This window comes from Frieseomelitta varia, unplaced genomic scaffold (genome assembly GCF_011392965.1).
Source record: "Frieseomelitta varia isolate USP_RPSP 00005682 unplaced genomic scaffold, Fvar_1.2 scaffold_397, whole genome shotgun sequence".
Lineage (NCBI taxonomy): Eukaryota > Metazoa > Arthropoda > Insecta > Hymenoptera > Apidae > Frieseomelitta > Frieseomelitta varia.
In genome coordinates, this window is record NW_025110142.1 from 182,246 (window position 1) to 194,465 (window position 12,220).

The 12,220-nt window shown below is 38.2% G+C and overlaps 1 protein-coding gene across 1 annotated transcript in view; it reads left to right on the forward strand.

Moving 5' to 3' along the window:
• Positions 1–11,314, forward strand: part of LOC122531387 — a 151,106-nt gene extending 139,792 nt beyond the window's left edge. The window contains exons 9-10 of the mRNA XM_043659253.1: positions 2,217–2,420; positions 3,592–11,314. Of these exons, the coding sequence (XP_043515188.1) occupies positions 2,217–2,420; positions 3,592–3,701 (314 nt within the window). The 3' untranslated portion in view covers positions 3,702–11,314. The remainder of the gene's footprint in view (positions 1–2,216; positions 2,421–3,591) is intronic.
• The last annotated feature ends 906 nt before the right edge of the window (positions 11,315–12,220 follow it).

Sequence of the window (12,220 nt, forward strand, 5' to 3'; positions counted from 1 at the left end):
TCATTTCTATTCTCCTTTTTCTTCTGTGTTAGTTTATAGTTATTTTTTCAATGCGTTTATTATTGTTCAGTTTCAGTTGGAATTCTTTACTGTAGCAAGTACAGATTTTTTTATACATCTGTGAGGAATTTCAAAGTACAAAAATGAATGTCCGAACGTCTTATTTAGATGAGACATATTTTTATCTGGATTCTTTTAGTTTCTTTCTGTGTACGTAAAAATGTAAAAATGTATTAAAAAAGTAAACGAATCTGATCTTTATTCACATCATAGATTCCAACGTGTCGAAAATATAAAACAGTTGAATATTTTAACAATTCATTAATTCAAATTAAATAGTAGATTCTGTCAAAATGGCAAATTTTCCTCAGAAAATATAATATAAGAAAAATTGTAAAACAATTTTGTTTTCCGAACAAGAGAAACAACGATGTTGCAACGACATATCAAATACATTTTCAATGGCATTTCGTATGATCTATCGGTAAAAAAAAAATTCTTTCGAAATTCGTGTTTTCGGACCTATTTGATTCCTAAGGAAAGGAAACGGATAAAAAAAGAAGAGCGGGAGAAACAATTTTCGAACGTCGTTTAAATGCAAAGAAGCAATCGAACAGAGAATTTATCGGTATTTGTGGATCAGAGGCGGGAACGACATCTCCGATTTTTATCCCTTTTGAAAGCATATTTGGCGAAAGGCGCAGCTCCTTTCTGTCGTCTCCCTCCCACTCTCCACCCCCGCCCCCCCGTCTGTTGTTTATTTCCGTTTTCAGCCGGCGCGAACTGTCGCGCGGACGCTGTAAATTCTCATCTTTCTATCTTGCAGCCTCGATAAGGTATCGGGCCGAGACAACACGCCAGATATCGACGTGTCGAAGCGATTTACGGCTTTCGTTTATTTCATGCCCGTTCGCACGCCTTCGTCGAAACTCCAAACACACAGACAGACAGAGAGAGAGAAAGAGAGAGAGAGAGAGAGAGAGAGGAACTCCACCTTTTCCCTTCTCTAAAAGCCGCGTCTCTTCCTGTCGAACATCCAACGCTCTCGAGGACCATTTTTCAAGGATTACTTGAAACGATTCGCCCCCACACCGTCGTCGTCCAAGTTAATTCGTAGTCGGACGAAACAATTCCAGACACTTTGTCAATTTTCCGAAATATAATAGTACATACATCCACGCTGTTAGCTGACAGAATATTTCACGAATCTCGTTGCCGCTCTTTCTCAACTGCCTCGCGCGATAAATATATCAACGTTCGCTAACAATCGATTCCCAATCGAAAGTTATTGTGATTGGAAATTTTCATCGCGTAAATCTTTCACGTGTAATTTTTAGTATTCTATTCGAGCAACAATCAATCCGTGTACGTACAGTTTCTCGAAACAATCTCAGGTCCTCCTGCCATTGATGGTGGACGACGTTCGAGTGCCGAGAAAAGAAATTTAATAACATCGGAGGAATTCTAATTACACATATTTGGCCATAATTGAACGGTCTTTGCCCGGCGTTAGTCGTCGAGAATAATTGAATTCTCTTTTCACGAACGTTAAACCTGCTCGTTCTTTTACGGTGGCTCGTTTCAATCGCTCCCATTTTTACCTCGCCCCGCGTCCTACCTTCCCGCCGCTTTCATTCCACCTTCCCTCCGCTGCCGTCGTCTAGTCGAGCTTGTAAGTCGGTTGTGAAACGACCCTTAAGGTGAACGAAATCGAACACTTAAAATCGTTGCATGGGTGATTACCCATTCAGTACTTTCGTTAGAACGATAAACGTTCCTCCGTTGCTGCGAGGATCCTTTCTCTCTCTCTCTCTCTCTCTCTCTGCTCGAGCAGCTAAGCTCGAAACCGATAAACTACTCGGAAATCGTGCTTTTATACTTCGATTGTCGATAATGAGGTCACATTACCGATCGACGTAATATTTCTGTGCTCTAACCATTTGCTCCATCGTTTTTCATTTCTCGTTCGCCCTCGCTCGTGACTCTTTTTTCTCACCAGCAGGATTTATTTATAATTGAGCGAGGGACTTTGAATTAATTTCAATTACACGGTTGCTTGACGAGATTTCGGCAAACTAAACTTCATAATTCGTTTAAAATTTAAAGAAGTTGACAATGGGAGAGTAGAGCGATACGTTTAGTGAATAATATTTTCGATCAACTGATGTTTGAAATAATTTTTTTTTTTTTCGTTTGTTTGTTTGTTGTGTTTTCAGAATATTCATGTCACGGAACCTGGATCGAAAATGACACAGCCTATTTGGTGGCGAGCACCGAGAAGGGACGATACTGTCTCGTTTACAGTGCATCCGCAGCGGCGACAGGAAGTCGCGAGCTCTCGGTGACGGGACATCTTGCTTCCTGTCCGAGGGCCTCTCATCGTCATGTGGTATCGTGGCAGGTCAACCTCACGTCCTATGGTGAGCATTGTCGATTCGAAAAATTTAGCAAATCGGGTGTTTCGAAAGAAAATACTTTGAAAAATTAGGGACCTGAACTTGGAGAAAAATAGAAGAAATTGGAAACTTGAAAAATTTGGAGAATTTAGTATCGGGGTGTTTTAAATTGGATCGGTGAAATTGCTTGGGATGTCAGACAAATTAGACATTTTAAAAAATTGGGTACCTGAAAAGTAGAAAATTGAAAAATTATGGAAATTTAGAGTCGGGCATTTTAAACTAGGACTGCTGAAAAATTAACAAATTAGATGTCTTAATAGAATTAAAAGTCTGAACTCGGGGGGAAACTTGGAGAGTTAGGAAAATTTGGAGTTAGATATTTGAAAAATTAAATGTCTGAATGGAATTAAAAGTCTGAACTCGGGAAAAATATAAAAAAAACTCAAAACTTGGAGAATGAAAAGTTAAAGAATTGGAATATCATTCGCGGGCATACGCGGTTGGGAGTTTACAAGCTTCCGGTGACGGCTCATCTTGTTTCCTGTCCGTAGACTCGCCACGATCGTCTAGTATCATGCCGGATCAACCTCACGTCGTACGGTGAACATTGTCAGCGACGTTCTTGATTATCACGCGTCTCATCTCTGACACTGATCGTACTGTCCGAATAATACCGTCACTCTCTCCGTGCTAATTAAACAGCTGATTCGATTTATCTTTCAATTCGAATCGAGTTCTAGTGACTGGACGTACGATCTGAACCCGACATTGACGGAGACAATTCGGTTGACATTCCGGGGATTTCTAGGTGAAATTGACCGACCGAATGATACTATTGATAGATAGACAGATTCAACAATTAGAAATTGGAGCTATTGCAAAAAGAAAAGAAATCTTTTAAATTGTGACACTTTGAAATTGGTAGATCAGAAGATTAAGTAACTAGAGATTAGTAGGTTGAATGCGAATTAAAAAATTTGACAACTGGTAGATCAAAAAATTGAGGAATTAAAAGGATTAACTCTTCAAGCGTTGTAATTGTTTTTTTCCAATTTGTCCTCGGCCAACTTCGATTTCATCTTTCCTACTAATTTGTTTTATTAACCGCACGAACCGCCACGAGTTAGAGTTCTAGAGAATGATGGTGTTTCGTCACGTCTGGTGAGAAATTTTGTCACGTTTACTTTTTCAGCGCAATGCGGCGACATCTCGACGGCCACATCGTGGACTTTCCGGATTTCCGCCTCGGTTTACATCGTTGCGGTGCTGGGCACCTTGTTCGGCAGGTATATCGCGAGGTGATACCACTGAGTGAAGAAACTAGGCCACGTGACGGCCGTGTAGCACCAACCTACACAAAACTCGAGTCGTCGGCACCACTAACTACGAAACAACAACAGCGACAACAACAACAACAACAACAACAACAACAACAACAACAACCGCAACAAAAGAAGTCTCTATATAAATATAAATATAAATATATAAATACAAAATTGAAAAATATATATATATAAATACAAAGTATATATATATATATTAAGCGGAACGATTAAGGGAAGAAAAGAAGAAGATGATGATCCAGAAGGATCCCGTGTGAGAACGTCGTATCGGGAGAAAGTAACCTAACTAATCAAGCATAAGTAGCGTGTAAGTGTCCGTGGGTGCGAGTCGTGCGGAGAAGAGAGAAATTGGAGAGGAGAGAGAGAGAAAGAGAGAGAGAGAGAGAGAGAGAGAGAGAGAAATGGAGAGAAGTTTCGATAGAGAACCTAGTCATAGCTTGGAACATGGCGGATCGTTAGATCAGACTTTCGATGTACATAGGGACATGTGTATAAAAATTCAACTTGTAAGGAGGCTTGCGTTTCATTGGAGTAGCTGCTTCTGGAGGTATATATTGTCTTCTTTCAAGGATCAGGGAGAATTGGACCCTTTTACAGGCGAGTATTTTACAGTCTTTTTCATGGGCTGATTTCGGTGATTGGATCCTGGAAGATTTTTTTTTTAATTTTTTTCTTTCCTTTTGTCGATAGTTTCGTTTATTTGTAGATTTTGTACTTCTATTGTTGGGTTATTCATACTGTATTGTTTATAAACTGAGAAAATAGTTATTAATAATTATTAGCCCTTTATCTCTAAATATCTGTTTCATTTCAATGAATTTCTCGCGACGATACGCCCAATTTTTTTTTGTATTCCAAGGATCAACGATCTTGAAATTTCCCAATTCTTCACCCTCTCCGGTTAACACCGCTAATTAGAGATCTCCCTGGCCAATTGCATCGCGGAGGGGGAACATTTTAAAAGGAAGCACGAACATAAAAAAAAAAAAAACGGACAGGAATTCCAAAAAAATCTCAACTAGTGAAAAAAAACGAAACGAAACGAAACGAACAAATGAAAATGAAAATAAAAATAAAAATGAATACTAAGGGTGCTGGGGCCAATACTGTGTGCTTTCTGAGTGGTGATACTAGCCCACGTGTCTGCGAGTGAGAAAGAGCCAGAATAGTAAAACGAGAAGAAGGAGAAAAGAGAAGAAAAGAAACGAGGAGGAATAACGAGTGTGTGTATGTGTGTGTGAAAGAGAGAGAGAGAGAAAGAGAGAAACTTATAGCACTTATTTAGGTCCACGACGTGTCTGCCATGTTCAGAGTGGTGGCTGTTCTCCAGTTCGAAGAGAAAACGTGTATTTGCTCGGAACAGGAACGTTTCAGCTGTAATTATACGCGTTTTAATCAAAGTTCCACTGCACTCGGGTAAAAAAAGAACGAGAGAGAGAGAGAGAGAGAGAGAGAATTTTCCTGTTCGTGTGCGTGTATGCGAACGCGTGTACACGAGTGTAAAAATTTAAGAGTAACGAAGAGGCGGGGAAATAACAAAGAAAGGAAAATACCAACGTCTGAGAACAATTGTTTCTTCTCTTTATTATCTACTGTCATTGGACTGCGGATTTTTCATGCGTTTGCGGGAAATTTGAAAATGCAGTATATTTGGATTTTCTACCTAGTTCCGATTTTCTTAAAAATCTCTGTTGATTACACGTTGTTATATCGCATTATTATTTGAATTCGCATAAATGTCCGCGGTTATGACGTTCATCATAAATTGCGACAAAATGCAAATGGACTTGTCTCTTTTTCCGCGGTTTCTTCCGTCTGGTTTTCTTGAAGTTTTGGCCACATCTTGGCTTTCACTCGTGACTCACCACCACCGAAATAAGAACGATCGGACGACGTTGGATCGTAAGACGCGTCGAAAGCCAATGTGACACTGTTCTGAGGTGGTTTAAATTGATTTTTGTGTCTTAACCCTCGATTGGTATCGTTGGGTTGCGGTCTCTTTCATTTCGTTCAAAATTAGAAAACCTCGAAGTTACGTGAAACCGTAATTCAAGTATTACAATATTAATCCAAAGTGTAATATCGTTGTCTGTCGCTCAACAACAATTAATCAGGTGTTAATGAAATGAATGATTTTCAATTTTAAGAAAGGTTTCAAAAGCGATGAAAATAAATGAGGGTGGATTGTGAGAAAGATACATTTCCTTTAGGTAAATTTACTTGAAGGATTGAAGTAGTCTCTCGTGGAAAGAAAGAAATACATCAGAGGAAATTTTTGCACTTTGCGACTTGTTCATGTGAATTTTCGTTGAATTGCCAAAGAGAACCACGACATATCGAGATGAATCGAGAGAATTCGAGCAAGGGGAACTGTACGAAGCTGCTAGAGGTGGCGCTAGATAATCAATTAGGTCATCAACTTCCTACCAAAAGCAGATCAACGAACAAAGTAAAAAAAAAAGAAAAAGAAAGAAAGAGAAAATCTGATACCAAAACAAAAGGAGAAAAAAATTACTTTAAAAAGAAAGACGCTAGAGAGAGAGAGAAATAAAAAAAGAAAATAGAATGCAGACTCTCGAGACGAGATACAGATATTTTTCACCTGGAGTTATTTTAATTAACGGCCTGCCAATTACTATGCGAGCACAAACAGCAGAGGATAATGATGAGAAGAGGGACAGCACTACGACCGCGCAAATTTAGTCGATTCGCATATACATAACACTTGGACAGTCGGATATACATACTATAAATACGAATATAAATACGGAATATAAATACTATAAATATTATACATACGTTATGTATACATATATAAATATATATATATAAATATAAATATATAAATACACGAGGACAATTCGATGTTGGCTATAAAACTTGTAAACTATTAGGTAGATAAAAGAATGAGAATTTTCTCTACAATTGGAGTGGGTTGCCAGTGTCTGGGCAGATTTTTGTACTAATTGAGGCATTTCGACGCTTTTCTTGTCTTTGTCTAAGCCTAATTTATTGCATATTGCGTTGCATGATATTTATTATTGTACCGTAGATAGGTTAAAAATTATAACGTTGTTTAATAACGTGGAACTTTCAAAATTCTTTCTATAGAATTATAGATTTCGTTTTTGAATTTTGTGATATCCCTGACTGTCATGATTTTGTGATACAGTTTAGTTTGATCGTGATTTTGGAAATTAATTTTAGTCCAGCCCAGTTAAATTGAATCAATTCTTACGTGTAATGAAGAATGTAATTAGGAATTAATTTAAGATTTAAGATTTTGCCGAGATTATTGATATTGTAAATTTTAATTAACCTTAGATGTAATTTAAAATTTTGTTTCTTACGTAAAACAAGCTTTATCTGGGCACGAAATATCGATATAGTTCATAATCTATACAAAATACAGAATTATTTTAGTCTCGATTAATTTATTACTCTAGTCAGTTCCAAGATAGCAGCTTTTCAATTGCCAGACAATTTAGAGCTCTACAAATTCTATCCTCTCCCCGCGATTGGAAACAACACTCTAAGTTTAGAGACAGAGTCGCGAAAAGCATCGAGATGTCTCGACAAACCATGCCAACCTACCACCCCAAATCGCTGTTGCTAATAATATAAGACACTCGAAACTCCAAGGAAATCGATTGAAAGCTCACGGAACCAAAAGAGTTCGAACATCATCCCCCATCACGTCTCTAGCTAGAAAAAGAATCAAAAGAACACGGCTCGTTGTGTCATTTTCATCCTCGTAATCGCCGGACGAACATGGTGAGAAAGAGAGAGAGAGAAAGGAGAAACGAGAGAGAAGCGAAAAGGAATTAAAGGTGGCGAGTTTTTCTGTAAATAGTAGGTTTAACAATTTTTTCACGTAGGGGGAACGAAGATGGCAAAGAGAGAAATTGAAGGAACTGCGAGAAAAGGGAAAAGGAAAGACTACGGACGAGAGAAAGGGATCTGTAAAAATATAAGAAACGGAGGAGAATGGAAAACAATCGAGGGGACTCGTTTCGGACGAATTCGGTTTTATATAGAATGCGAGAGTGTAGATTTCAGGGTATTTATATCGAGGGTTAAATAGTTCTATACGAGGAAAAAAAATATTTAAATATAAATGATATTATAAATATTGAATATAAAAATATAAATATAAATATGGGAGAATATATTATATATTATATATATATATACTATGTTTTTATTGTTGTGAAGTTACTGAAACAAATAAATGGCCGACGATCGCGGACTTCGTCGGCCGTCACGTGTTTCATCGAAATGAATGGACATTCCTCGATCTGTCGTCGCTTCTATAGCTTTGGTCCTTTCGTCGAGCGAAAGCTGATCGTGGCACGATTCTCTGTCCAACGTGAGATCGATACGAATTAGAAAAAAATTGGCGAGCGTGATTTCTTCGAGTTGAAAAAACTGAAACTTGTTCGAAGAGTTTATAGAATTTGTACGAAAGAAATTTTTACCTCTTCTCGAGTGAAAAGAAAAAAAAAAACAAAAAAGAAAACTCGTCTGATCTACTATCTGTCTGATCTACTATCTGATCTTCTTTAGAGACTAAATTGGCGACAATTCGTCCACAAATATGGTTGGGAAAAGAGTTATTCCTGTTATCGAAGAACACAGATTCGGAGTTTCTCAGATTAGCGAGCGTTTGAGCTTTCAAGTGGTGCTCGGAACGGTTTCATTTCACGATTCGAAACTTTCGAGAGGAGAACAAATCTCTGCTCGGTGTTTTAATCGACAGTTTCGAGCCGTGTCGCCGTACGAAAAAAGGGATTCGGATGACTTGCCGCTTCGCTTCCAATCTTTTATTCATTTTTTTCTTTTTCTTTTTTATCAACAATTCTGACAATTTTTACAACGAAATCAATATCTCAATTGTTCTTTCTGATGATTTTCACTCAATCTTTGTACAAATTCTCGGTACAAGCGTTAATATTTCTTTTGAAGTCAGCTGGCAGTGTTTAAAGCGAGTTTCCTCCAAGAAATTTCACATCTCGTTTCACTAATTCGTATCGAATTCTCGACTGCGACAGAAGTAACTCGATGTTCCAGCGAATATTGTTTAAAAGTTTCGTTGGTCAACGCGCGCGAGATTGCATTAATGAGAGAAAGGTGATCACCGAATGACAGAGAGAGAGAGAGAGAGAGAGAGAGAGAGAGAGAGAGAGAGAGAGAGAGAGAGAAGCACGTTCGATGAAACGATGGTTCTGTTCCGAGGCGAATACCACCGGGAATGTATCCGCGTTCCTTTGATGATGTAAAATAATGTTTATATCGTAACGATTCGGATTCGAAAGACAGGTACTTACGGAGGTGCGTAGCGTGAAAACACGATTTCCGCAGCGAACAAACCACGATCCGGGCAATTAATTTTCATGGTGATAGGATCAAAGAATCGAGCAATTTGAAAGGGGAAAGAAAGAAATTCGTCTCTGCTAAACACTTGAGCCTGAACACATAGCGATCCCTTGATTGACGAACGTTGTCTTCACGTCTCTCACGCTTCTTGAAAAAAGTCGCAGAAATGGAGCAGAATTTCAATTGCACACGTCGAAGTAAATCACGCATGCACCTGTCAGACGCGATGGAAGAAAATTCATGTTCCTTTCAAACGAAATTGAAAGAGAAACTGCGAAAGGCAAACACGTGCTATCGATATACAGACAGAAAGCGAGTTACTTTGTTATTGAACTTTCAAAATGCCATTAGCTACCATCTCACAGAAAATTCATCTCCTCGATTAGAAGCAAAGAAAGGAATCTTTCCCTATCACCGGCATGAAAAAAATTCAACCAATTTAATGGGATAAGTGATCATGTAAACAAACAACAACAAAAAAAGAAAAAAAAAAAAAAGAAATGCACTGAATTGAAGATTTCAGTCCCTATCCTATTCAGTCGCGCGCACACGTTACTGCCTGTAGAACGAAACACAACGACTACTACCGTCTCTAGTCTTAGCGATTTACATGGTAATTTCGAATTTTTGTAAATTGAATGAATTGAGCAAGATGTACCCTCTGCAACACTCGATCGAGAGCCACTGAGAACCGCTTGCGACTGCAAATCACTGTCTACGGTCGCTATGCACACGTAAATCAGTGATTACAGATGAGTGACTAGCGTAACAGTGACCTGTCGCTAGTCACTATACTATAGCAGCGACTATAATCACTGCAATATTGTAAAATGAAGTGTAGTAGTTGCTATAGTCGCTGCAGTGCAGTATACTTCGGCTAGTTTCATAGCTGGAATATATTGCAATGGTTACTACAATCACTAAAACATTAGGAAGTATACTGTAATAGTTGCCATACTCGCTGTAATAGATTATAGTAGCTGGGATACAGTATAATGGCTACTACAATCGTTGCAATAGCGTAGTAGCTAGTATAATTACTACTGTGCAATGTAATGGCTACTATAATCGCTACGGCAGTGTATAATGACTACTGCGATAATGTAGTGGCTGCTATAATCATTACAGTACACTATAGTGACTACTGTGATCGCTGTAGAAACAGTATTATGGTTAGCACAGAGTAGGACTTTATTTATCTGAATTTTTTTAGTTCTAAATTGAGAAACGAGTGATGCGAAAACGTGATCATCGTGGATTCAGATAAATAGAATTCTATTATAAAACATAATAGCTGTTGATGCAGTATTGACTATACTGCACTATAGTGATTATCGTGACGACCATAGTACAGTGTGGTGACTACTACTAATCGCCATAGCGACTATAATCAGTGACTATAAACATCTCTCTACTCAAAGTCAAATGACCTCTACTTTAAATCCCTCTAAGCCTGCTATTTCGTCGATCTCTGCAATCATCTCCAAAAAAAAAAAAAAAATGATTCGAAATCTAATCTGAAAACGACTGAAGAAATACACGGGAAAAAAGAAAAGAGAAATCGACGAAATTCCTTCGAAACTTGAAAAAAAAAAGAAACGTGAAATTCATTGAAACCGGAAATTTATGCGAAAGGGGCTGGATTTTTTGAGATCTCGATCGAGGCTGCAACCATCTCGATATACCCACGTACTAACCACGCTAGGATTAAGGATAGCCACGTGTAAAGGATGCCTGATACGTTTTTTTACCGAACGAAAAAGATGAGAGAGAGAGAGAGAGAGAGAGAAAAGTGAAACAGATACAGAGATATCGGCTTCATCTCTCGAACCAGGTTAGGGATTAGGCGTGAGAAAAGCGGGTGGATCCTCACCCTCAGCTGAACTGTCTAACGCGTAACTAAGGGAGGAGAGCGAGAGGAGATGAGAGAGTTTTGCGCGCCTCGTATTTTCGGGAACGAAGAGTATCCCGACGATTCGAAATGTCGCGCTTTCGCCGCGCAGGCCACGCGAATCTCCGCGCGACCAATGGCGTCTCCGCTGTTGGATCGATGAACGGAGGACGCGGGAATGATACACTGACACACTGACACACACGTACACCAACTATTACGACGACACTTATTAATGTAAATGGTTTTTCATTACTATATTATAGATGTTACTTAATAATATATTTACAAATAATTAAGCGAGAGGTGGCTGGTTTTATTTGCACCCCTGTCCGTCCTCATTTATTTATCAAGTTCATTTAGTATTTCGTTTAGTTATTGTATTAGTCGAAATCTAGCTATTCCCCAACAATTTAGATAACTTTATCTTTATGCTGTATACATTGATAAATCCTTTCTGCTTAACGATAGGGGTTTGGGGGAGAGTGATAAAAGGGGGTGAACAACAAATTCCGACAATAAATATGTTTTTATTACACATATATCTCGTACGAGGGTTACACGATATTAATACATGTTCATTTAACTGTCCAGCAATCAAACACGTTGTATTCAGTTTTCATTTCATCAAATTGCATCAGTTTTTTTTTTTACCATTTTTCTTTTTTTCTCTCTCTCTCTCTCTCTTTTTTAATACATTTTCATCGTTCACCACTGTTTTCGTCTCTCGCGATCAATCAGCGTGTCAATCATCGTGACAATCTCGTCATCGTCATCACCATTGCGGATCGGTCGACAGTAATCGTCAAATATACAACAAAAAGCACACACACACATCGTTCGATGTTCAAAAAAAAAAAAAAAAAAAAAAAAAAAAGGAAAAAGAAACACCATCATGTCGCCTCGTGTTACGCGCTATGAAAACAGTTCGTCGTTAGTCACGAGAGGGAGCTTACTATACGGTAATATCGCGAATCCGGTTCAACGAACTCATTGAACGAAAGAAAAAAAAAAAAAAGGAAAGATACAAGTAAAACAATTCTAAAGAAAACCACGGAATTAAATCTATATATTTATATATTATATCAAGGTCGCAAGACAAACGGAGAAAAGTGAAAATCGACAGAAAAAAAGTCATACGTGTATAGGTGTGTTTCGTTAATTTTCTTTTTTTTCTTTTTTTCTTTTTTTTTTCGTTTGTTTGTTTCCGT